General features: G+C 40.2%; 1 protein-coding gene across 11 annotated transcripts in view; it reads right to left on the bottom strand.

Annotated features, from left to right (window-relative positions):
* The window catches only part of RNF212B (ring finger protein 212B), a 68483-nt gene that overhangs the window by 32536 nt on the left and 7997 nt on the right, over positions 1-27950 (bottom strand). For 7 of the 11 annotated variants that reach the window (XM_012467045.3, XM_012466990.3, XM_012466995.3 and 4 more), the window contains exons 1-4: positions 16987-17071; positions 14346-14446; positions 11539-11591; positions 9810-9884 (exon numbers count right to left, since the gene is read on the bottom strand). In XM_012467045.3, coding sequence (XP_012322468.2) covers positions 9810-9884; positions 11539-11591; positions 14346-14445 — 228 coding nt within the window. In that variant the 5' untranslated portion in view covers position 14446; positions 16987-17071. Of the gene's footprint in view, positions 1-9809; positions 9885-11538; positions 11592-13858; positions 14056-14345; positions 14447-16915; positions 17093-27950 lie in introns of those variants that run through there. The other 4 variants (XM_012466980.2, XM_012466975.3, XM_012466986.2 and 1 more) reach the window with 4 other exon arrangements.

Consider the following 27950-nt stretch of genomic DNA (forward strand, 5'->3'; position numbering starts at 1 on the left):
CCTGATTTTATTCCAACAGTAAATGTAGAAATTATGTATGTATATGTTAGTAAAAACATGTGACTTCAAAAATCTTTTTAAAACCATAAAATAGACCAAGGGTCAGCAAACGGCTTACCATGACCAGCTAGCGGTCTGTTTTTGTAAGTAAGTTTTATTGGAACATAATTAATACACATTTGCTTACATGCTTTCTATGACTGTTTTCATGCTACAACAGCAGAGCTGAGTAGCTGCATCAGAAATTGTATGGCCTGCAAAACTTAAAATACTTACTGGCCTGCTGTGGTCTGAATGTTTGTGTCCCACAAAAATTCATTTGTTGAGACTCAACTCCCAATGCAATAGTATTAAGAGATGGAGAGTTTAGGAGATGATTATGTCATGAAGGCTTTGCTCTTGTGAATGGGATTAGTGCCCCTATAAAAAAAGGCTCAGGGTTGGGCACGGTGGGCACACCTGTAATTGCAGCACTTTGGGAGACTGAGGCGGGCAGATTGCTTGAGCCCAGGAGTTCAAGACCAGCCTGGGCAACATGGTGAAACACTGTATGAATTTAAAAAAATATTTGCCAGGTGTGGTAACGTGTGCCTGTAGTCCTAGCTACCTGGGAGGGTGAGGTGAGAGGATCACCTGAGCTCAAGAGGGCAAGACTGCAGTAAGCTATGATTGCATCACTGGCCATGACCACACCACTGCACTCCAGCCTTTGTGACAAAGTGAGACCCTGTCTCAAAAAAATAAATAAAAAGAGGCTTGAAGGAGCCTGTTTGCCCCTTTTGCCATATGAGGATGCAGCAAGAAGGCATTATCTTGGAAGCAGAGAGTAAGCCCTCACCAGACACTGAATCTGCTGGTGCCTTGATGTTGAACTTCCCAGCCTCCAGAACTGTGAGAACTAAATTTCTGTTATTTAGAAATTGCCCAGTCTAAGGTATTTTAGTACAGCAGCCCAGACAGACTAAAACAGCTGCCAAGGATGTAAAATGGTAGAGCCACTTGGGAAAACAGTCCGGTAGTTCCTAAGAAAGTTAAATATAGTTACCATTTGACCCAGAAATTCTACTCATCAGTATATACCCAAGAGAAATCAAAATATATGTCCATGTGAAAACTTGTACATAAATGTTCCATAGCAACACAATTTATAATAGCCCCAAAGTCTGGCCCAGTGTGGTAGCTCACAGCTGTAATCCCAGCACTTTGGGAGGCCAAGGCAGGCAGATCACCTGAGGTCAGGAGTTCGAAACTAGCCTGGCCAACATGGCAAAACCCCATCTCTACTAAAAATACAAAACTTAGCTGGGCGCAGTGGTGGACACCTGTAATCCCAGCTACTCAGGAGGCTGAGGCAGGAGAATTACTTGAACCTGGGAGGTGGAGGTTGCAGTGAGCCAAGATCATGCCACTGCACTCCAGCCTGGGTGACAGAGTGAGACTCTGTCTAAAAAAAAAAAAAAAAAAGCCCCAAAGTAGGAACAACCCAAATGTCTATCGACTGATGAATAGAGAAGTAAAATGTATATCCATTTATGTAATAGATTACTATTTGGCCATAAAATGGAATTAAATACTAATAAAGTCCTAATGCATGCTACAACATGGATGAAACTTGAGAGAATTATACTTAGTGAATGCAGCAAGTCACAGAAGACCACACATTACAATTCCATATTTATGAAATGTCCTGAACAGTAAAAACCACAGGAGACAGAAGGTAAATTGGTTATCACCCGGGGATAGGAAGGGTGGGAAGGGCTTGGGAAGTGCCTGCCAATAAGTACAGAGCTTCTTTTTGGGGTTTTGAAAATGTTAGAAAATTAGGCAGTAGTGTTTGCACAATTCCGTGGATGTATTAAAAACCACAGAATTGTTAACTTTAAAAGGGTAAATTTTATGGTGTGTAAATTATACCTGAATAAAGCTGTTATTTAAAAAGTAAGTGATTACATGAAAACTAGTAGACCTGAAAAAAAAGTAGATGTGGTGTTTATATTTCCAGCTTGAAAACAATTTTTTAAAATACAAACTTCTTTTTACTTATATGATCTTTAACTATTTTAAAGTGTGTTTATGATCACTGAACCTTTCATGACTTTTCTGCATTATTATTATTATTATTATTTTGAGATGGAGTCTTGCTCTGTTGCTCAGGCTGGAGTGCAGTGGCAAGATCTCGGCTCACTGCAACCTCCGCCTCCCAGGGTCAAGCGATTCTCCTACCTCAGCCTCCCAAGTAGCTGGGATTACAGGCGTGCACCACCATCCCGGGCTAAGTTTTGTATTTTTAGGAGAGACAGGGTTTCCCCATGCTGGCCAGCATGGTCTCCAACTCCTGACCTCGTGATCTACCGGTCTTGGCCTCCCAAAGTATTGGAATTACAGGTGTGAGCCACTGCGCCTGGCCTGTTCTTTAAACTAATAAAAGTACAGTTTTCAGGTCAGGTGTGGTGGCTCACACCTGTAATCCTGGCACTTTGGGAGGCCAAAGTGGTAGGATTGCTTGAGGCCAGGAGTTTGAGAGCAGCCTGGGCAACAAGCAAGACTGTCTCTGTTTTTGTTTTTTTTTAAGTACTTTACAGTTTTTAGAATATTTCCATAAATATTGTCTCATTGGATCTTTACGAGAAGTAGGATGAGTATTATTATTTCATATTACATGTGAGGAAGTATGACTAAGTTCAAAGAAATAAAGTTATAAGTTAGCAGGCCGATTTGATCATTAGATTTTTACACCAACAGTTTTCCCAGCATTATCACTTTACCATATTTCATATACATTAAAGGAAAACTTCAATAGGGAAGATTATTAATTCTTTCAAAAAGTATTTATTGACTCCTTCTGTGTTCCTGGTACTGTTAGGAGCTGACATACAAGATGAGTAAGACTGATATTGCCGCAGCCCCCATGGGAGGATGCAGACAAGTAAACAGAAAGTTATAATACAAAAAACTGTTATATGCTGTATTTATCCATGTATATGTTTGAGGGCAAGAATGTTCCAGACAAATAAAACAGCATGTAGAAAGGCTCAGAGGCAACACATAAAATTATTTATATAAATAATAAAAATAGATTCAGTCTGTCTGCTTTATAGTTGGGGGAAGGGAGTGAGGATAAGGGATGAGACTGAAGAGAGAAGCAAAAAGCAAAGCATTATCTGGCTTTATAGGCCATGTTAGGGGGTTGAACTTTATCCTCAGAGCAAAAGTTGTACTAAATGGTTTTAAATAGGAAAATAACATGATTATACATAAATATATACATAATTTTTTTTGTAGAGATGAAGTTTCACTGTTGCCCAGGCTGGGCTGCAGTGACTATTCACAGGCATGATCCCACTACCGATCAGCACATTTCCAACCTGGGCCAGTTCACTCCACCTTAGGCAACCTGGTGGTCCCCACTCCCAAGAAGTCAACAAACTGATGCTGAACTTAATGCAGACACCCTATCAACACAGCATACTATAGCCCAGAACTCCTAGGCTCAAGTGATCCTCCCATCCCAGCTTCCTGAGGTGCTAGGATGACACCATGCCTGGCCATAGTTATATTAAGCATGATTCTTCTGGCTTCAATATGTAGAACTGATAGGAAAAGGAAATACTGGAGGCCAGATATGTTAGAAAGTTCCATAGTAATCTAGATGGGAAACTATGGTGACCTGAACTAGGAGGTTGGAGACAAAGTGAATAGATTCAATATGTTTTACAGCGACAGAACATGATTTGATAATGAATGGGATATGTGAATAGAAGATGAAATAAAATATGACTTCTAGATTTTTGGTGGATGGTGGTCATCATTAATCAGGACAGAAACAGGAAGAGTACTCCATTTTCCTGTGTGTATGTGTGGAAGGGGAGATGATAGGGTGGGAGGGTGTCTAGAATAATGAGTTCAGTTTGGGAAATGTTGAGTTAGTGGAGATATCTAGTTGACAAATGGATATATGCCTCTGAAGTTTGGGAGACAGCTCATTCATTCAGCAAAAATATATTGAATACAGCCGGGCACAGTGGCTCATGCCTGTAATCCCAGCACTTTGGGAGGCTGAGGCAGGTGGCTCACCTGAGGTCGAGAGTTCAAGACCAGCCTGATCAACATGGAGAAGCCCCATCTCTACTAAAAATACAAAATTAGCTGGGCGTGGTGGCGCATGCCTGTAATCTCAGCTACTGGGGAGGCTGAGGCAGAAGAATCACTTGAACCTGGAAGACAGAGGTCGCAGTGAGCTGAGATTGTGCCACTGCACTCCAGCCTGGGCAACAAGAGAGAAACTCCATCTCAAAATAAATAAACAAATAAATAAATAATAATAATAGATAGTATATATACAGAGTGACAGAGCAAGACTCCATCTCAAAAAAAAAAAAAGAAAGAAAGAAAGTAGGGAAAGTATCCAGGATAGAATTCTGAGAAATACGACTTTAAGAGATGGACGGAGGAAGAGGAATCCAAAAGTGAAAGAGGAGTCCAAAATTGGCTATGGTAGTCAAAGAAAATGTTTCAAGGAGGAGAAAGTGGACCTAAGATGCTGCTGAGAGAGTAAATATGATAATAACAAAAAGAATCCATTGGATTTGATGATAAGGATGTTTTTGATGTCCTTAGCAAAGGGTTTCAGTGAGACAGTGTGAAGCCAGACTGTAGAGGGTTGTAGAGAGGCTTGGGAAATGAAGAAGTAGACTGAGTGTAAATAAACACTCATCAATGCATTCCAATGTAGTTTCTTTCTCAAGACTCTAGTCAACATGTTCTTGTAAGAGGCACCAACAACTCTCATGGTGCCAGATCCAGTCAAGCTTGCTTTGTCCTCCTCTTACTTCATCTCTCAATAGTATTTGATCCAGCTATATTTTGCTTTTTGAAACATTTGCCTTTCTTGGTTTCTGTGACACCATGCTTTCTTTGTTTTTACTCTGATTGCTGCTCTTGGTTAACTTCTCATCCTCCACTTAATTGCTAAATATTGAAGGGACTCTCTGGGTGATTTCATCTAGTCCCAATGATTTAAATAAAGTCTATATCCTAATAAATTCTACACGTATATCTTGATCATATCCAGTCTTGAGCTATGCCATGGGCTCCAGAAAGGTAAATCTATCTTCCCTCATGACTTCTCCACCTGGATTTCTTTTTTCTTTAATTTCTTTTCTTTTTTTTTTTTTTTTTTTTTTGAGAAGGAATCTCACTCTGTTGCCCAGGCTGGAGTACAATCATGTGATCTTGGCTCACTGCAACCTCTGACACCGGGGTTCAAGCGATTCTCCTGCCTCAGCCTCCTGAATAGCTGGGACTACAGGCATGTGCCACATGCCCGGCTAATTTTTGTATTTTTAGTAGAGATGGGGTTTCACCATGTTGGCCAGGCTGGTATGGAACTCCTGACCTCAGGTGATCCACCCGCCTCAGCCTCCCAAAGTGCTGGAATTACAGGCATGAGCCACCGTGCCTGGCCATCCATCTAGATTTCTGACAAACATCTAAAACTTAATATGTCCAAAATAATATTTTCCCTCAAAACAGTCTTCTCAGTCTTGATAAAGGATAGGATCATCTCACTCAGCTGTTCAAGAAGAAAACTCAGGCAGCTTCCTTGCTTCCTCTTTTGCTCATCTCCCATATCCAAGTCAGCAAATTCTACTAAATTCTTTCTGGAATTCATATCTCTGAATTAACTACTCTTCTCCATTATTTTATTTTATTTTTTTTTTGAGACAGAGTCTCACTCTGTCGCCCATGCTGGAGTATAGTGGCTTGATCTTGGCTCACTGTAAACTCCACTTTCTGGGTTCAAGCAATTCTCCTTCTTCAGCCTCCCAAGTAGTTGGGATTACAGGTGCCCACCACCGTGCCCGGCTAATTTTTGTATTTTTAGTAGAGATGGGGTTTCACTATGTTGGCCAGGTGGGTTTCGAACTCCTGACCTCAGGTGATCCACCCACCTTCGCCTCCCAAGGTGCTAGGATTACAGGCGTGAGCCACCATGCCTGGCCCTCTTCTCCATTTCTATTTCCACCGCTTTAGCCCAAGCAATCTTGCTTAGATTTCTCCTGTGGCTTCCTAACTGGTTTCTCTGCTTCTATCTTAATCTCTCCTATTGTTCATTCTCTACTCAGCAGCCAGATTCTTTTTTAAAATCATATAACAGATGCCATTTCCTTGTGTAAAACCCTTCAACAGTGTCCCACTGCTCTTAGAAATATAAACACCTTCTTGTGGCCTATAAGTACCTATATGATCAAGTCTTCCTCTCTGATCTTGCCTTGAATATTCTCCCCGCTTACAGGCTCATGCCTGTAATCCTAGCACTTTGGGAGACTGAGGCAGGCGGATCATGAGGTCAGGAGTTTGAGACCAGCCTGGCCAACATGGCGAAACCCTGTCTCTACTAGAAATACAAAAAATTAGCCGGGCATGGTGGTACACATCTGTAATCCCAGCTACTTGGGAGGCTGAGGCAGGAGAATTGCTTGAACTCAGGAGGCGGAGGTTGCAGTGAGCTGAGATTGTGCCATTGCACTCCAGCCTGGGCGACAAGAGCAAGACTCCACACAAAAAAAAAAAAAAAAAAAAAAAAAAAAAGCCTTAATGCGTATTAGTTCATTTAGCAAACATTTCTTATGCACCCAATTTGTGCCAAGTACCTAGGTAAACATTGGATGACATGAAGATGATACTTGCCTTTGAGAAACTTCAGTGAGAGAAAGAGAAATAAGAAATAACAGAAATAAGTTCAGTAAGAGAAAGAGAAATAAGAAAAATTAAATTAAAATAAAACACTTGGCCGGGCATGGTGGCTCACTTCTGTAATCCCAGCACTTTGGGAGGCTGAGGTGGGTGGATCACCTGAGGTCAGGAGTTCAAGACCAGTCTGGGCAATATGGTGAAACTCCATCTCTACTAAAAATACAAAAAATTAGCCAGGTGTGGTGGTGCGCCTATAATCCCAGCTACTCAGGAGGCTGAGGCAGGCGAATTGCTTGAACCCAGAAGGTGGAGGTTGTAGTGAGCCAAGATTGCACCATTGCACTCAGCCTGGGAAACAAGAGCGAAACCCTGTCTCAAAAATTAATAAATAAATAAATTAATTAAACAAAACACTTTTTCAGAGTTAAGTATTTTGCAGAGTTAAGAGCAATGTGGGGTAGGAGGACAAAGGACAGAGCAAGACTCTGCCTACAGGAATCAGGGAAGGCTTTTATCAAAGAAGGAACAATTACTGGCATGGACTTGAAAGGTGGCTAGTTGTGGTTAAGGGTCTAGGGCATATGATCCAGGAATAGATGAAAACTTACAGGCCAGGCATGGTGGCTCACGCCTGTAATCCCAGTACTTTGGGAGGCGGGCGGATCACCTGAGGTCAGGAGTTCGAAACCAGCCTGGTCAACATGGTGAAATCTCATCTCTACTAAAAATACAAAATTAGCTAGGCGTGGTGGCTCACGCCTGTAGTCCCAACTACTCAGGAGGCTGAGGTAGGAGAACCACTTGAACCTAGGAGGTAGACGTTGCAGTGAGCTGAGATCACCCCACTGCACTCCAGCCTGGGCGACAAGAGTGAGACTCCATCTGCCCCCACCCAAAATAAAAGAAAGAAAACTAACAGATCTATATGCGGTCCTCCAATCCCTTAGAAAGATTATCTTGAGGTGAGTAAAGAATTCAACACAGGCAGCTTGATCAACTATTAGCACAGAGTACAGCAGATTTAAAATGGCCTTAAATCATTGTAGAGATTGGAGATTGTAAAAACATAAATCAATATTTAGAGCAACATTTCATTCATTCATTCAACGACAACATTTTGAATGTCCACTACTTATTAAGGACTATTAAAAGAGAACAATAAACAAAACGAACCAATTCTGTCTTCATGGAGCTTACATTCTAGTGCAGGATTCAGACAACAAATACATAACATAATGTTAGAGAAAAGAGCTATGATGAAAAAAAAGCATGGTAAGGAGTAGAAAATGTTGGGGCTACTATTTGAAATATGAGAGTCACTAAAGGACTGACTGAGAAGAACGTTTCAAGCAGAATCCTGAATGATACAATCTAGGTATTGGATCAGTTATTCAGCTACACAAATGAGGAAAACACATTTTCAGACTTTGCTGACTTCACCAAACTGGCCCTTCACTAAAGTGATGATTAACTAACCCTTTCCATTTATTTTATCTTGATTATTTGACCATGTGTAATTGGTCCCATGATCAGGCAGGTTAGGATTCAGACTACATATGATTTCCCTACTGATCATTAACTAAGCCCAGGTTTATTTATTAACCAAAGGTCTGCTCTTTCTCTTGTTCTATGACCTTGTTTACATTTCTCCTTGAGTCTCAGCTGGATTTTAGTCTCCTTATAATGTTAAATATAGTATATGTCAAATATGATGGCTCAACCAAGCAGCTAAAGGCAGCAGGCACCAAGCCTTAATTCCCCTTATTCTATCTCTATGTGAAGACTGAGAGTCAGGACATTGAAGAAAAATTAAATCTTCAACCAGAAAATGACTAAGGATCATCTTCAGGTTTTGTAAAGGGGCACTTTCAAAAGAATAAGAAGTAAGAGTATAGAAAGGGAACAGTGATAAAAGTTCAAGAAATATGCCAAGGTAGGAATTCTATGAGGCTATAAAATACTCTAAGAGAACTGGGGAGCAGAAAGAAAAAAACAAAGTTTTTACAACTTGAGAACTCTCTCAAATGGTTGTCCTGCCTTCTCTCTGCCTTCTACATTCCTATTGCGCCTAACCAGGTCAATTGTATGCCAACCTATCATGCATCAAGAAAAGACAAATATTTCCTAAAATTCAGGCAACCAGTTACAAGCACTAAATGAAGAGCTAAGTATTACTAAATAGGGTTATTGAAAAGTGAGAATGGGAAACAAGAAATACTCTCATGAACTTAGTGCTATAAGGTAATGGTTGAGAGTTAAACCATCAAACCCATTGTTTGCAGGGTCAGGCCTATATACTCAAAGCAATTTTTAGAAGATGCATCTATCTGCTGAGAAAGATGATAAAGCTCCCTAGATAACCAGGCATGGTAGCGCATGCCTGTAATCTCAGTTACTCAGGAGGCTGAGGCAGGAGAATCGCTTGAACCCGGGAGGCAGAGGTTATGGTAAGCCGAGATGGCGCCACTGCATTCCAGACTGGGCAACAGGAGCAAAACTCCATCTCAAAAAAAAAAAAAAAAAAAAAAAGCTCCCTAGAACAATCTTTAGTCTTAGAAATTAATTAATACAACTAGGAAATACAAGGCAAGATGTTAGCTACATAGTGGCTTTTACAGCCTATCACAGATTCTGGGTCAGTAAAAAGTTAACTGATTGAAATTTGTATCAAGGAAGAAAGCAAAGAGAGCAGTCATCTCCCTCCCTCCACTGTGTATAAATGCAGTTTAAAGAAACCCTTTTTTTTTTTTTTTTTTTTGAGATGAAGAGTTTTGCTCTTACTGCCCAGGCTGGAGTGCAATGGTGCAATCTTGGCTCACTGCAACCTCCGCCTCCTGGGAGGCCTACCTCAGCCTCCCAAGTAGCTAGGATTACAGGCATGTGCCACCATGCCCGGCTAATTCTGTATTTTCAGTAGAGACGGGATTTCACCATGTTGGTCAGACTAGTCTCGAATTCCTGACCTCAGATGTTCAGCCCACCTGGGCCTCCTAAAGTGATGGAATTACGGGTGTGAGCCACCGTGCTCAGTGAAGAAAACCTTTGATAAAGGAATAAGATGCAATTACAATTTCCCTGGAGAATCAGATTTTCTTTGCTTTTGTTTCTCATACCTGAGAGATGTGACTAAAATACTGCAAAGCTGTCTCCACAGGACTTTTGAAAAACATCTTCTCCTGAGGCTTCAGCTAGGAAGAGAGAAACACAATGGAATAAAAATACTGACGAATATGACAAAGGATGTACCACCTTTTCTAATGTACCTGGTATTATTTCCACTGTGTTTAAAAGGGAAATCACAATGTAGATTACATGTCCAATTCTCCTTATCTTGTGGTTCTGTAACAGTGGTTACAAATAATGCTTCTACCTGTTGTTTATACTTTTTTTATTTTTTTGATAGAGTCTAGCTCTGTTGCCCAGGCTGGAGTGCAGTGACCCAATCTCGACTCACTGCAACCTCTGCCTCCTGGGTTAAAGTTATTCTTTTGCCTCAGCCTCCCAAGTAGCTGGGATTACAGGTGCCTGCCACCATGCCCAACTAATTTTTGTATTTTTAGTAAGGCGGGGTTTCACTGTGTTGGCCAGGCTTGTCTCAACTGCTGACCTCATGATCCGCCCACCTCGGCCTCCCAAAGTGCTGGGATTACAGGTGTGAGCCTCCGCAGCTGGCCTGTTCATACTCTTTTTACAAACTGCTATCTGCAAGTTTGTTTCTTTTCTTTTATTCTCTTTTCTTTCTCTGTCTCTCTCCTCTCTCTCCCTTTCCTTCCTTCCTTCCTTCTCTCTCTTTCTTTCTTTTTTCTCTCTCTTCTTTCTTTCTCTTTCTCTCCTTTCTCTTTCTTTCCTTCCTTCCTTCCTTTCTTCCTTCTTTCCATCTGTTTGTCTGTCTTACTCTGTAGCCCAAGCTGGAGCAGCACAGTGGTGCTGTGACATGGTAAAAGCCTCATAAAACTGCATACCTTAACTATACTTCAGCTCCTGTAAATAAAACAAGGGGGAACGTGACATGGTAAAAGCCTCATAAAACTGCATTACCTCATCCATACCTCGGCTCTCTGTTTAAACTGCTCTCTGTAACCCTAAGGTGACAGGCAAGCAGTCCAAACCCACGCCATCTTGGTCCCCGCGACTTGTAATAAGTAACTAAGGTCTGTAATTTCCACCCTACCCAGGCAATGTGTAAATGAAGGCTTATCTTAACTTCTGTGAACCACTTAAGTAACAATTGGAATGTCTGAAGCCCCTCACCCTCACCCTCATCCAGGAGGTGGTTTACAGAATGACCAAAGTCCACTGGCCCTCGGAATGTCCGAAGCCCCTCGCCCCCACCACTGCCCAGGAGGTGGTTTATAGGCATAAAAGGTCTTGACACCCTCCTTTCGGGGCCACGGGTTGGAGAGATGTAAGTCCTCCGTGGCCGCCAGCAATAAAGACCCTGCAATTTAGCATACTTTTGTCTTAGTGTTAATTTTCTATGCTCGCTCTGGTACAACAGTGCAATCTGGGCTCACTGCAACTTCTACCTCCTGGGCTCAAGTGATGCCCGTGCCTCAGCCTCCCAAGTGGCTGGAATTACAGGCCTGGACCACCATGCCTGGCTAATTTTTTGTATTTTAGTAGAGACGGGGTTTGACCACGTTGCCCAGGGTGGTCTCAAACTCCTGAGCTCAGGCAATCCCCCTGCCTCAGCCTCCCAAAGTGCTAGGATTACAAGCATAAGCCACCGCGCCCAGTCTTCTTTTCTTTCTTTTTAAAAGAATTCATCATCTATACTTTGTGTATACTTCCTACAGGCCAGAAATTGAATGAGATGGTTTGTGGCAGGGGAGAAAAACTTACATTATCAGAAAGAGCCAGATGCTTGCAGGCAGTTCCGCAAACAGCACATTTTTCTGGGAGGAAAAGGGGAAAAAATGTTGGATTCTTATGAGCATGAGGTAAGATTTAAAGACTCAAAGTACATGGCAACAATCTAGTATGCTAGCAAGAGAAGAAAAAAAGGGTTCTTACTGAATTTAGAATATCATTGTGCTATAAAAGGACATCAACTTAAGCTCTGTTCTCTAAACAAGTGTTTCCAAACTAGTATGTTGAGCTACAAGAAGGGCTTTCACACTGTACCTCTACCCATCTCTCTATCTTTTAAAATTTTATTTTACATTTATTTTGAGACAGGGTCTTGCTCTGTCACCCAGGCTGGAATGCAGTGGCACAATTACTGCTCACTGCAACCTCAGCCTCCTGGGCTCAAGTGATCCTCCTGCTTCAGCCTCCCAACTAGCTGAGACCACAGGCGCACACCATCACTTCAGTTAACTTTTATTTTGTTATTATCTTTAGAGATGGGGGTCTCCCTATGTTGCCCAAGCTGGTCGTGAACTCCTGGGCTCAAGTAACCTCCTTGGCCCCCCTGAAGTGCTGCGTTTATAAGCGTGAGCTACCATCCCAGCACCCCCCACCCCATCTTTTTGTAAATTCCCAATTTTCTTCTGTGGGACAGAAGGGACAATTCTAAACAAAAGTACTGGAGTACATTTTCAAGAGTAGGGAAGAGTACAAGATACCAATGACCTTAATTTCAAGTTACTCTTTTTTATTCCATTGACCTGACAGCAGGCACACATTGAGTACTGTAAGAAACTCCCCAGTTATCCCTGTCTTGTCATTACTTTGCTAATATTTGTTAATCTTGCTTTGAAGCTCTGCTACTCTCATTCCCCAATTAACTCAATCTGAAAGAAGCAAAAACTGAGATTCCTAATCTTTCACAGTAAAGTGAAATTTTAGTAGTGGGACTGGTTATTGATTAAGACAAATGCCATGTCAGGAGAAAACATCACATGGCATATGCTTCACATTGACAAACCACTCCAAAGTGAGCTGCTGTTACCATAGTAAACAGCTTTTTACTTTAGCAGACAACTTTAAAAGGTCATGAGATTTGCACAGAGAAAAAAAGCTTCCCCAGAGGCTACTTAACTTGACTGTTATTTATCTGGGGACTAAAGGTTTTTCGCAGTCCATATTGTTGCCAGAGTGAGCTAGCAAGTGCAAATCATTCTTCTCTTAAAAAAAAAAAAAATGGCTCACATCTGTAATCCCAGCACTTTGGAAGACTGAGGCAGGTGGACCACTTGAGGCCAGAAGTTCAAGATCAGTCTGGCCAATGTGGTGAAACCCTCTCTACTAAAAATACAAAAGTTAGCCAGGCATGGGGGTGCACGCCTATCATCCCAGCTACTCAAGTGGCTGAGACACGAGAATTGCTTGAACTTGGGAAGCAGAGGTTGCAGTGAGCGAAGATTGTGCCACTGTATTGCAGCCTGGGCAATGAAGTGAGACTGTCTCAAAAACAAAACAAAACAAAAAATTCCACAGGTCTCCATCACCTGCAGGATGAATTTCAGGCTCTTTAGCCCAGTGTATAGAGCTTTCCATCATCTGGACACTGCCTACTTCTCTAGCCTCATCTCACCACTTCTTACCTTACTGTTTATACTGTACCAATCCCAACTATGTGTAGTTCCCTGCAATATGGTTTAATGATGTAATATGTCTTTGAACATGCTGTTCTCTTAAACTAGAATAAATCTTCCCTGCTTTATCCACTTGGCAAACTCCAGTTTATCATTCAAAATCCTATTTAAGCATCACTCTTTCTGTGATCACTCTTCCATGATCAAAGCACCCTACCCCAAGTCCCTCTTCTGGGGATTTACATACCTTGTAAGTATTGCAGCATTAAAACAAACAAACAAAACTTAAATTTAAGTCTCCTTTCTAAGACTTAATAGCAATGAGAACTTGCTCAAATCAGTTATCCTCTCTGAGCCAGTCTCTTCCTTTGCAAAATGGTTTTACTAATAATTACCACCTGGACTTGTGGTGAGGATTACATAAAATGGCACATATGAAACTGCTTTTTAAGCTGCAAAGATATAATCATTTCAAATAAAATTGATGTCACAGACTAGACCACTTCCCCTTTAGAAATGGCTCTTCTAGGCTGGGTACAGTGGCTCACCCCTGTAACCCCAGTACTTTGGGAGACTGAGGTGGGCGGATCATGGGGTCAGTAGTTTGAGACCAGCCTGGCCAACATGGTGAAACTCCGTCTCTACTAAAAATACAAAAATTAGCCGAGTATGGTGGGGCGCACCTGTAATCCCACTATTAGCAGGAGGCTGAGCCAGGAGAATCGCTTGCACTCAGGAGGCAGAGGTTGTAGTGAGCCGAGATTGCGCCACTGCACTCCAGCCTGGCGACAGAGCAAGACTCCATCTCCAAAAGAAAAAAAAGAAAAGAAATGGCTCTTCTATCAGCCAAACTTTCCTCTATTCCTATCCATTATACTTATTCTCTTTTCCCTGAAGAGTCTGATGCCTTGTGGCTTTCCCTGCCAGACGTCAAAATACTAATGAGTACATTTTGGTCCTCAAGTAATAGATTTGCTAAATCATTTGCTAAATAATTTAGCACCATTCTTTATTAATGGATTCCTTCAATTTCTAAAATTGACAGTTTCCTATAGTATCTATATCACCATTGACCTAATAAGTGATTTTTATTCTAAGTCATACATAGAAATGGCTCATCCTTACATGAAAACATTTTTCCTTGAATCTGAAAATAGTTAAGTCACTCACCCAGAGTCACACACTTTTTACAGAATATATGGCCGCAGCTGGTGACGAAGAAATGGGCTCCATCTTTTCGGAAGCACTGGTTGCAGTGAAACCAATCCATTCTGGAGCAGATAAAGAGAAGAGTAAGAATAACCTAGGGTATAACGTAAGTATAGCTGTTCCAAAATCTATGTAGCCATGCTTGCTTAGCTTCTGATAGCTTTTTGGGATGTGGACATATCATTGTGGGTATTCCAACTGGTTGTAAGGAAATACGTGTACCTATAAAGTGGAAAAAAAGCCAACTGCCTTTTCATAACAGCAGACTGTTATAACATTTTATATATAAATGTGTGTGTATATGTATGCATACATATACATATATGTGTATATATGTATATATCTATATGTATATATACATATACACACACATTCGGAAAAGTAAAGGACAGACAGTGGTGAGACTTTTTTTTTTGAGTGGTAAGATTATGAGTATTTGTGTGTATGTGTGTTTTGCCTTTTTGTCCCCCCAGGTTTCCTGAATTAACACATGTGCCAATTTTTAATTAGAAAATACAATCCTGGCCAGTCACGGTGGCTTACGTCTGTAATCCCAGCACTTTGGGAGGCTGAGGCGGGCGGATCACCTGAAGTCAAGAGTTCAAGACCAACCTGGCCAACATGGTAAAACCCTGTCTCTACTAAAAATACAAAACTCAGCTGAGTGTAGTGGCACACTCCTGTAATTCCAGCTACTTGGAAGGCTGAGGCAGGAGAATATCTTAAACCCAGGAGGTGGAGGTTGCACTGAGCCAAGATCACACCACTGCATTCCAGCCTGAGTGACAGAGCGAGACTCCGTCTCAAAAAAAAAAAAAAAAAAAAATACACACACACAAACACACACACACACACACACAAATGACCCATCCATTTCTATTTTAACAATGTCCTGTGATATAGTGAGAATGGAGCCAAGAAGAGGTAGTAAACCAGATAGAGAAGATCACATATTAGCCACTTGGGACACATTTTATCTAAGGGAAACAGGGCTGATGATAGTATGGTCTTAGCTTGTATACTTTCCTTCTACTCTACAGAAACTCAGAATCATAGACCTGAAAGGAGCCTTGAAAAGTCACTTAATGGTTTGTTCAGTCCCACCATTTTTCAAAAGAGGTACTTGATATTCAGTGAAATTAAATGACATGTCCAAAGTTCCATCTTTAGTTAGTGGTCTCCTGATTCCCTATGTAAAGTTCTTGCTCCCACATTAAATAGCTTTTGTGTTAGACATGGTAACCCTATATCCTGTATTTTCTACCAATACCAGTTTAATATACTTTGTTAAATACCTGAGTAAATGTGACTTTGTAAGATACTTTTCTTGTGGGATTATTATTAGGAGGCAATGTCTGGCTCTGTCTCCAGGCTTGGAGCACAGTGGCAGATCAGGGCTCGCTGCAGCCTGGAACTCCTGGGCTCAAGCGATCCTGCCACCTCAGCCTCTGGAGTAGCTGGGACTACAGGAACCCACCACCACGCCTGGCTTTTTTTTTTTTTTTTTTTTTTTTTTGTAGCGACAGGGCCTCTGTGTGTTATCCAGGCTGGTGTGGAACTCATGGGCTCAAGTGATCCTCCCACCTCGGCCTCCCAAAATGCTGGGATTATAGGCAGCAGCCACTGCATCTGGCCTTTTCATAGGGTGTGTGTGCGTGCACGTGTAACAGCGGAGGGATACAAACTTCGTAAGATTTTTAAATGAGGAAATTGACATATCAAAAATACAGAGCTGGCCAGGTGCGGTAGCTTACGCCTGTAATCCCAGCACTTTGGGAGGCCGAGGCAGGTGGATCACCTGAGGTCGGGAGTTTGAAACCAGCCGGACCAACATGGAGAAACCCCATCTCTACTAAAAATGCAAAATTAGCCGGGCGTGGTGGCATGTGCCTGTAATCCCAGCTACTTGGGAGGCTGAGGCAGGAGAATCGCTTGAACCCAGGAGGTAGAGATAGTGGTGAGCCGAGATCGTGCCCTGCACTCCAGTCTGGGCAACAAGAGCGAAACTCCATCTCAAAAAAAAAAAATACAGAGCTGAGCTATAAGTAGTTCATACATGTAAAGAAATGATATGTTTACTTTAATAAACATGCTATTTAAGAGTATAATCTTCATTAGTTTGGCTTACCTTAAAATTAAATTGGGAAAATAATCGAAACAGAAGGTAATTTTTTTTCTACACTAGTCTTTTCCTTCAATTTTTTTTTCTAGTCGTTTGTGGAGATGTCTGTTAAATGAAGGCTAGTTTGCACCACACTTTAACGTATTTTGCCACATAAGGCAAGATTTGCGATAAAAAATTTTTACTGAATAAACAGCTCAACGCAAACGCATCCCACAATGCCACGAGCTTCGGAGTCCTATTTGTTTGCTCACGATACACTAACTTTCACCAGCAGGTGAGTCTCGTTCTTTATGCTCTGGTTTGTTTAAGGGCAGCAACTATGTTATCCCCTGAGTTGACTGGATGAACCCAACATAAAAAAGGCAGTTAAGAGGGTGACTAAGGTGACCCCGAGGGCAAAACTCGCCTGCTTTTTAGAGGTGATGGGGACTCAGCTGTCTCAAATTTCCCAGTTCTTTTTCTGGCTACACTCCCTACCCGCTTGGCCGCTGTGATTCCAGAAGGCCTCAGATCTCAGGAAATCATCCGGTTCTCCTCACGAAAAGCTGGAAATGGCGGGAAAATAAACAGCTGGCCTGGCACCCGCAAGAGGCTGGGCGCAGCGGAGGCGGTGTGTGCGATGTGGGCGGTGCCTGGCGGTGCGCTGAAAGAGTGGGCGTGGCTCCGTGGCGTGGGCGGGGCCCGCAGAGGCGTTCGCTGGGCGAGGAGCGGCTCGCGGTGGCGGGAGAAGGGTGTAGGAGCTTTTTCCTAGCAGCCCAGGAAAATTCACCTCACTTAGAAGATTGAGGACAAATAAACACTATAAAATAATCCCATACATGTTACTGTGGAAACAAAAAGGTGAAAATAAAACCTAATTAACGTTCCAATAAACGATGAGAACGCGTTATAAAATGTGGTCATAAGGCCAGGCGCCGTGGCTCTCGCCTGTAATCCCAGCACTTTGGGAGGCTCAGGCGGGTGGATTACCCGAGGTCAGGAGTTTGAGACCAGCCTAGCCAACACAGTGAAACCCCGTCTCTACTAAAAATACAAAAATTAGCCGGGCGTGGTGGTAGGCGCCTGTAGTCCCAGCTACTCGAGAGACTGAGGCAGGAGAATCGCTTGAACCCAGGAGGTGGAGGTTGCAGTGAGCCAAGATCCGGCCAGTGCACTCCAGCCTGGGTAACAGAGAGAGACTTCGTCTTAAGAAAAAAAAAAAAAAAGTAGCCGGGTGTGGTGGCGGGTGCCTGTAGTCTCAGCTATTAGAGAGGCTGAAGCATGGAGGCTGCCATGAGCCGTGTTCATGCTGCACTCCAGCCTGGTTGAGGGAGCAAGACACTGCCTCAAACTAACAAACAAAAAAAGAGAGAGAGAGAGGGAAAATAAGATTGGCACCAGATTTCTCCACAGAAGCATTCTATGCTAGATAACAATGAAACAGTATTTTCCAGATTTTCACAGAAAGAAACTATGATCCAAGAAATTTATATCCCCTTATATTGTGTTCAGATATAAAGACCACTAGCAAAAAAGCATGCAAATGAGCTTTTCCTGAGGAATCCACTTAGAGTAGTAGTTCTCAAACTTTTTGGTCTCAGGCTTTCTTTACATTTTAAAAATTATTGAAGACCCTTCAAAGAGCTTTTGTTTATGTAAATTGTATCTACCAATATTTACCAAATTAGTAATTAAAAGTGAGAATATTTTAACATTTATTAATTCATTTGAAAACAATAATGAACCCATTAAATGTTAATATAAATAACCTATGGAAAATATATTTTCCAAAACAAGAACAATTTAGTGAGCGGAGTGTCATCGTTTTAACATTTTTGTAATCTCTTACTATGTAGCTTAATAGAAAGCTGGTGGAGTCCCATATTTGCTTCAGCATTAATTTTTGCAGTATGCTGTTTTGGTTGGAGTGTGTGAAGAAGATTTGGATTCACTCAAATATGTAGGGGAAGAAAATCGTATTTAAATAGCCTTTTCAGATAGTTGTGAACATTTCTCTTTGATACTACATTAAAATTCCGGAAATCTGAGTTTGTTAAAAGTTAATTGCAAAGTGGGATCTGAAAACCATATCAATGAACTTTTTATAGCCTGTCATATTAAAATTCTTTGGTCTGTCTTGCATTTTAAACGTATCTTTTGCCCATGCAGGATTTTGTAACATCATACATTTAGACCAAACTGGTCATTTGAAAAATGTTGGTTCACTGAGTTATATATACATTGGCACATTTTGTTATAGAATATTAAAAATCTCGGACTCCTGACCTCGAGTGACCCACCTGCCTTGGCCTCCCAAAATGCTGGGATTACAGGCTTGAACCACCATGCCCAGCCTTAGTTTTTCTTTATATCTTCTATTTCTTTGCTGGGACTTTCCACTTTAAAAAATTTCTATCAATGTTTTTGTAATTGTTTATTGAAGCTTTTTAAAAAAAGATACGGAGTCTCACTATGTGGCCCATGGATTGCATTATAGCATAATACAGCCTTGAACTCCTGGGCTCAAGTCATCTTCCTGCCCTAGCCTCTCAAGTAGCTCGGACTATAGGTACACCCAATTCACTGAAGCACTTTTATGGCAGCTCCCTTAAAATCCTTGTTAGATAATGCCAACATCTGTGTAACACTGAAGTGTTAGTGCCTGTTGATTGTTGGGGTTTTTTTCATTTAAATTGAGATTTTCCTGGTTTTTGTATGATGAGTGCTTTTTGATTATATACTGGACATTTTGAGTATTATTTTGTGAGACTGAATCATTTTCTCTCTATCTCTCTTCCTCACTCTCTACCTCCCTTCCTCACTCCTTCTCTCTCTTTCTTTTTTCGTTTGGCATGAAGTCATCCTGTTTATGTGTAGCACACAGTTTCTAAAAATGGTGAATGTTTAGCTCCCCATGGGGTCTCACTGACACCTTTCCAGGGAAAGCTGAACGCTAACTCCCACCACCTTCTTGCTGCTGAGTTGTGGTAGAAGTTTAGCACTCTGTGGTGCTTTGCTGATACCTAGAGGGACAGGAGAATGTGAATTGTCTCAATACTACTTCTTTCCACCTCATGGCTCCTGGTGGAATTTTTTATTGGAAATGCATTGAATCTCTAGATCAAATTGGGAATAATTGACTTCTTAACAATATTGAGTCTTCCATCTCATAAACAAAATATATCTCTTCATTTATTTAGGTCTTCTTTAATTTCTCTCGGTAATGTTTTATAATTTTTAGTGTATAGGTATTTCACATATTTTGTCAGATTTATCCCTAAAATTTCATATTTGCTGATACTATCATAGATGATATTGTCTGAAATTTCCTGCTAGACTGGAAAAAAGAAATTATTTCAAAAAATTGTAAAAAGAAATAATTAAGTAAATAATTTTAGAAAAATAAACAAAAACTAAAAATAGTATTGTCTTTTAGCATTTAAATTTCTGGCTTGGCATGGTGGCTCACACCTGTAATCCCAGCACTTTGGGAGGCTGAGGTGGGAGAATCACATGATGCCAGGAGTTTGAACCAGCCTAGGCAATGCAGCAAAACTCCATCTCTATTAAATTAAAAAATAAAATTTAAATTTTTGATTGCTTATTGTCAGAAATACAATTGATTTTTATTATTGATCTTGTATCCTACAAACTTGTCAAACTCCATTATTAGTTATAGAGCTTTTTTGCAGATTCCATTTTATTTTCTATATAGCTAATCATGCTATCTGTGAGTAAAAACACTTTTAAGTTTTACTTCTTAAGCAGAACTCAAAAAAAAAAACAGTTTTACTTATTTCTTTCCAATTTGTATACGTTTATTTTTTTCTTGCCTAATTGCAATGGCCATCCATCAGCATAATGGCAAAGAGAAGTGGTGAAGGCAGACATCCTTGTCGTAGTCTTGATCATAGGGAAAAAGCATTCAGTATTTCACCATTATGTATAATGCTGGCTACAGTTTTCTCCTAAGTGCACTTTCAAGGATGTTCCCTTCTATTTCTGATTTGCTGAGATTTTTTAAAAGTCAGGGTTGAATATTGGATTGTGTTAAATGCTTTTACTGTATCTGTTAATATAATTTTTGCGGGGTGGGCTGGATACGGTGGCTCATGTCGGTAATCCCAACACTTTGGGAGGCTGAAGCAGGCAGATCACTTGAGGTCAAGAGTTCAAGACCAGCCTGGCCAACATGGCAAAACCCTGTCTCTACTAAAAGTATACAAAAAAATTAGCCAGACATGGTGGCACATGCCTGTAGTCCTAGCTACTTGGAAGGCTGAGGCAGGAGAAATGCTTGAACCCTGGAGGCAGAGGTTGCAGTGAGCCGAGATTGCATCACTGCATTCCAGCCTGAGAGGCAGCGGGAGACTCTGTCTCAAATAAAATAATAATAATAATTTTTATTTTTTAAGTGTGTCACTATGGTGAATTACATTGATTGTTTTTGTTTTGTTTTGTTTTTTTGAGGCAGAGTTTTGCCCTAGTCGCCCAGGCTGGAGTTCAATGGCGTGATCTTGGCTCACTGCAACCTCCGCCTCCAGGGTTCAAGTGACTCTCCTACCTCAGCCTCCTGAGTAGCTGGGGTTACAGGCACCTGCCACCATGCCTGGTGAATTTTTTGTATTTTTAGTAGAGACAGGGTTTCACCATGTTGGCCAGGCTGGTCTTGAACTACTGACCTCAGGTGATCTACCCACCTAGGCCTCCCAAAGTGCTAGGATTACAGGCATGCGCCACCACACCTGACCACACTGATTGTTTTTGAGTGTTAAACCAATTATGTGTTCATGAGATAAATTTGTTAATGATATATTATCCTTTTTATACATTGTTGGATTTCTATTTGCTGCATTTATGTTCATGAGAGGAATTGGTCGTTAGTTTTCTTGTACCATCTTTGTATGATTTTGGTATCTGAATAATGCTGACCTCTAAGAATCATTGGGGAACTATTCATTCATTTCTCTTCGATTTTGGGGTAGTATTTGTGTAGAATTGGCATTATTTCTTTCTTAAATGTTTGGTAGAACTTACCACTGAAGTCATCTGAGCCTAGAGTTTTCTTTGTGGGAAGATTTTTAGCTACAAATTCAATTACTTTAATAGATATAGAGATATTTGGGTTGTTTATTCATTTTGCCTGTGTTTTAGTAGTTTATGTCTTTCAAGGAGTTTGGCCATTTTTATCTAAGTTGTTCAATTTGTTGCTTTAAAACTGTTTTTACCATTCTCTTATTCATTATCTTTTTATAAAATAAGTTTTTTATTTTGCAATAATTTTAGATTTACAGAAAAGTTGCAAAGATAGTATAGAGAGTTCCTGGATATCCTTCACCCAGTTTCAGTTTTCCCTAATATTATCATCCTACATTTCTATGTGATATTTATCAAAACTGAGAAACCAATATTGTCACATTATTAACTAAACTCCAGACTTTATTCAAATCTCAGATTTTCCCACTAATCTCCTTTTTCTGTTCTACAATCCAATCTTGTATGCCGCATTGCATTTCTTTGTCATATCTTATTAGCATTCTCTGGTCAGTGACGGTTTCTCAATCTTTCATTGTGTTTCATGACCTTGACAGTTTTAAGGAAAATAGGTCAGGTATTTCGTAGAATGTCCCTCAGTTTGGGCTTGTCTGATGCTGGTATCATGATTCAACTTAGTCATAGGGGTGTTTGTTTGTTTGTTTGTTTGTGTTTTGAGAAAGTCTCACTCTGTCGCCCAGGCTGGAGTGCAGTGGTGTCATCTTGGCTCCTGCAACCTCCGCCTTCCGGGTTCAGGGGATTTTCCTGCCTCAGCCTCCCTAGTAGCTAGGATTACAGGCACACACCACCATGCCTGGCTAATTTTTGTATTTTTAACAGAGACAGGGTTTCACCACATTGGCCAGACTGGTCTCAGACTCCTGGCTTCAATTAATTCGCCCACCTCGGCCTCCCAAAGTGCTGGGATTACAGGCTTGAGTACTGAGCCAGGCCAGTCATGGATATTTTTAAAAGAATACCACAGAGGCAAAGTGCCCTCTCATCATGTCATATCGGCAGTACCTGATATCCATATATCAAACTGGTGATATTAATTTTGAGCACGTGTGTAAGAGAGTGGTTGCCAAGTTTCTCCACTGTAAAGTTACTATTTTTCCCTTTCTATAATCTATTCTTTGGAAGAGAGTTCCTAAATCCAGCCTACCCTTTAAAGTGTTTAAGCACTACCTCCTGCAAGAAAAAGTATCTACATATATTATTTAAAATTTGGAAGTCGAAGTCTTCTGTAAAATTTGTTTCTACTCCACCATTTAGTTATTTAGTCAATCATTTGTTTATATCAGTATGGATACAGGTACATTTTACACATTGGATTATATCTAATATTAGATATTTTTACATGTTTTATACATTGGATTATAATCTAATATTGTCAGAGGTGTGTGAACCAGAGCAACTCCATCTTAAATAGGAGCTGGGTAAAATGAGACTGAAACCTACTGGATTGCATTCCCAGATGGTTAAGGCATTCTAAGTCACAGGACAAGATAGGAGGTCAGCACAAAATACAGGTCGTAAAGATCTTGCTGATAAAATAGGTTGCAGTAAAGGAGCCGGCCAAAACCCACCAAAACCAAAATGGTGACAAGAGTGACCTCTGGTCATCCTCACTGCTACACTCCCACCCAGTGTGATGATAGTTTACAAATGCCATGGCAACATTAGGAAGTTACTTTATATGGTCTAAAAAGGGGAGTCATGAATAATCTACCCCTTGTTGAGCATATTATCTATAAATGACCATAAAATGAGCAATCAGCAGCTCTGTCCATGGAGTAGCCATTCTTTTATTCCTTTACTTTGTTAATAAACGTGCTCTTACTTTGTACTGTGGACTCACCCTGAATTCTTTCTTGCTTGAAATCCACAAACCCTCTCTTGGGGTCTGGGTCCAGACCTCTTTCCTGTAACAATACTATGCTACTTATTTTGTTGCTCAAATTATTCCAGCTTTGGCCATGGAAGAGTACTTTCAGGTTGACTCCTCTGTCATTTGTGTGTGTGTGTGTGTGTGTCTGTGTGTGTGTGTGTGTGTTAAGAGATAGGGTCTCACTCTGTCACCCAGTCTAGAGTGCAATGTGGTCATAGCTCATTGCAGCCTTGAACTCCTGGGCTCAAGTGATTCTCCAGCCTCAATCTTCCAAGCAGCTAGGACTACAGGCACACACCTTCTCTCTGTACTAATTTATGTATTTATTTGTTTTTGGAGAGACAGGGTCTCAAACTTCTGGCCTCCAGCGATCTTCTCATCCAATGTGCTGGAATTACAGGTATGAGCCACCACATCTGGCTGACTCCTAAGTCTTTTGAAATGTGCCAGACTCAGCTGGGTGCGGTGGCTCACACCTATAATCTCAGCACTTTGGGAGGCTGAGGCGGGTGGATCACAAGGTCAAGAGATGGAGACCATCCTGGTCAACATGGTGAAACCCCGTCTCTACTAAAAATACAAAAATTAGCTGGGCATGGTGGCACACACCTGTAGTCCCAGCTACTCCGGAGGCTGAGGCACAAGAATTGCTTGAACCCAGGAGGCGGAGGTTGTGGTGAGCCGAGATAGTGCCATTGCACTCCAGCCTGGGTAACAAGATCGAAACTCTAACTCAAAAAAAAAAAAAAAAGAAAGAAAAGAAATGTGCCAGACTCATTTTGTGCTTTCCTTGCCCTAGCTCTAAAATCAACCATTTCTCCAAGGAGCCCAGGTTGCCCTTATTGTGAAAGGAAAATAAATTAAACCATTGAGCTACATGGTTAAAAGTTTAATTAAAAAGGTAACACCCCCAAGATGCGTGTATGTGTGCATGTGTGCATGTGTGCATGTTTTTATTTGAAAGGCCTTCATGTTTTTGGTTTTTCGTTGTTGTTTTTCTCTCCTAAGATCATGTCTTTTTTTTTTAACAAAAGTTTTTTTTTTCTTTTTCTTCGCAGTTATCTGAATACTGTTTTCACCTGATTGGTTTTTTGGGGGGGATAAAAACAGTTATTGCAAAAGAGGCTACTCTTGGGTTTTTAAGACAGAGTGTAGTTTAATTTTATGTTTAATTTGGCTCAAAGAAAAATAAAAGCGTCTTCCTCTAGCACCACCAGACTTTTTCTCTCTGTACCTCATGATGTAAATTTTGCTATTTGATTTTCACCTGAGTTGTTTCTTTTAATGTGCAAATTTAAGGCTATTTAGCTGACAACTGCCTAGGGTTATAAAACTGGTTATCAATAATTTGAAAGTCTAAAATAGGAAAAAAAAGAAAAAGGGGGTGGTCTTTATAAATCTATAAAATGTACTTTAATCGGCATGCCTAATACCTCTTTATATGTATTTAGGTGTTGCATACAAAATGTTTCACTACCAAAAATATATAAAGGAGCTCTAAGTAATTGGCTTAAAGAAAAATAAAAGCATTTAAATCGGACACTAAAAAAGAAAAGACTAGTCAAATGCGTTTTAAAGTTTATGTAATAAGTAAAATCTTCAATAAATAAGCTACCTTTAAAATTACTGGTAAAGTACTATTAGAACTGTCTTAAGAATTGCCAGCACACATTTTGATTTGTATTTATTAATCAAGCAAATTTCATACTTGTCCCTGCTAAATACTGTAAGATGTCAAAATTTGGCATAGGGGTTACAAAACTATAAACCCAGGCCAAAACAGAATGATCTATGCTTGTGTATTTTTTAATAAATAAGACATTGATATGGGTTTAATAAAAATAGCTGCATTTTGAATTTAATACAATTTACTATAACTTCTAATCCTGTGGCTTTAGGCAGTCTGGTCCACAGAAAATAAGTAGGTTTGTTTTGGGAAAGGACTGTTATCATCTTTGTTTCAAAGCTAAACTATAAACTAAACTCCTCCCAAAGTTAGTTTGGTCTGTGCCCAGGAATGAACAAGGACAGCTTGGAGGTCAACATCAATATGAAGTCAGTTAGGTCAAATCTTTTTTACTGTCTGTTATAATTTTGCAATGCAGTTTCATAACTTTAAATCATGACTATCACAGTTTTCATAAATAATCTAGGTAAACAATTAAAATAAAATAATTAGGTAAATGTAATGAGATAAATACTTGTAAACAAACTGGTCATAAATTAGAAATAAAGTTCAATTAAATAACAAGTATTTTATTATTTGAGTATTTTCCAACAAATATATATTGTAGGAAAATATTCTCACTAAAAAAAAGGTGAAAAATTATTGTCTAATTCAAAGCTTATTTAAACGTTATGTATAAAACAAGGTAAAGGAACCAGGAAATAAAAACAGATATAAAGAAAGTTATGAAAATAAAGAGATTTTGTGTGTGTGTGGTAAGAAAACTTAAAGAGAAATAATTTTATATGAGAAAGAATCTTATATGGCAAATTTTTAGTGCTGAAATAAAATGACTTACTTGTTGTTTAAGAAGGAGGGATGTTCAGGACAAACCAGAAAGTCCAAATATTATTATTAACTTTTGGTTTGCTTAAGAAAAAAAACTGAGATAAAACGTTTTTTTAAACTAAGGTATTATATCCATGTATCTTTTAAAGTCCTTGTTGACCTCTACAAGGAAAAGTATGAAACACTGCTGAAAGAAATCATAGACGACACAAATAAATGGAAACACACCCCATGCTCATGGATGGGTAGAATCAACATTGTGAAAATGACCATACTGCTAAAAGCAATCTACAAATTCAACACAATCCCTATCAAAATACCACCATCATTCTTCCCAGAATTAGAAAAAACAATTCTAAAATTTATATGGAACCAAAAAAGAACCTGCATAGCCAAAGCAAGGCTAAGCAAAAAGAACAAATCTGGAGGTATCACACTAAATGATTTCAAACTATACGATAAGGCCATAATCACCAAAACAGCATGGTATTGGCATAAAAATAGGCATATAGATCAATGGAACAGAATAGAGAACCCAGAAATAGACCAGGTGTAGTGGCTCATGCCTGTCATTCCAGCACTTTGGGAGGCTGAGGTGGGAGGATCACAAGGTCAGAAGATGGAGACCAGCCTGGCCAACATGGTGAAACCCTGTCTCTACTAAAAATATAAAAATTATAAAAATTACCTGGGCATGGTTGTGTGCACCTGTAATCCCAGCTATTCCGGAGGCTGAGTCAGGAGAATTGCTTGAATCGTGGAGTTGGAGGTTGCAGTGAGCCAAGATCAGGCCACTGTACTCCAGCCTGGGTGACAGAGCGAGACTCTGTCTCAAAAAAAAAAAATTATACAGGAAGCATTGTCAAACATAAAATGGTGTTTGGTTTCTTTGAGCTATATTTGTATAAATGTTATTGGTATGTGCTCCAAAATTATGAGAAACTTCTAATCCTAATGTAACTTAGTGTACATTATCAGCAACAATAAATGTTATGCTAAAATTATTGTGTGTCACAGAGGTGACAAATTTCCTTGTCAATTGTGTTTTTGACTATGGTTGCCCTAAAACTTTCTGTCATCCACAGACAATTGTTGTCTTGTTTTGGTTCTCTTTAGAAGGTGGTTTTATAATCAGCTATTAAACTCTAACAGGTGTCCTTGAATGCAGGCTTCTGATAACTTTGGAGATTGTGACATCAGAATAGAGAAAAAAACTTTCAGGACTCATGGAGAGCTAAAACGTTCATAAATATCAAGCAGAACAGGAATTAACTGCATGGCCTGAATTAATCTTTTGACTTTTTGCTTAAAATGTTGCTGATCCTTTGTTTTGCTTTTCAGAGTCTTAAAACTTTTCTTTTGAGCTATTGACAGCTTTCAACAATTTAGTATACTCCCATGAACAAAATTTGGAGCATATTTGTTTCTCTCTACTTGATTTTCTCCAGAATTTAGAAACTATTTGTGAGGCTTTGTTTGTTTGTTTGTTTGTTTGTTTGTTTGTTTGTTTGTTTTTGATGGAGTTTTGCTCTTGTTGCTCAGGCTGGAGTTCAATGGCCAGACCTTGGCTCACTGCAACCTCCGCCTCCCAGGTTCAAGCTATTCTCCTGCCTCAGCCTTTTGAATAACTGGGACCACAGGCATAAGCCACCATGCCTGGCTAATTTTTTGAATTTTTAGTAGAGGCGGGGCTTCACCACGTTAGCCAGGATGGTGTCGATCTCTTGATCTTGTGATCATCCACCCGCCTCGGCCTTCCAAAGTGCTGAGATTACAGGCATGAGCCACCACCCCCAGCCAGAAAGAGAAAGAGAAAGAGAAAGGTGCTTAGTAAATATTTGATGAATGATGGAATAGGAAAAGAAATTATCAGGGAGAACCTTACCCCACTTCCAGATGCATTTTAGCACACTCAAACAGGAATACATCTGAAGAATAAAAGAAGCTTGGAGACATAATGAAGAAGATTGGTAGTTACGTAAAGTTGCCAATGCTGGGTACCCTAGAAAAAAGATTCATCTA

This window comes from Aotus nancymaae, unplaced genomic scaffold, assembly GCF_030222135.1.
Source record: "Aotus nancymaae isolate 86718 unplaced genomic scaffold, 86718_ANA_hifiasm-v0.15.2.pri h1tg000011l, whole genome shotgun sequence".
In the NCBI taxonomy this organism is placed as follows: Eukaryota; Metazoa; Chordata; class Mammalia; order Primates; family Aotidae; genus Aotus; species Aotus nancymaae.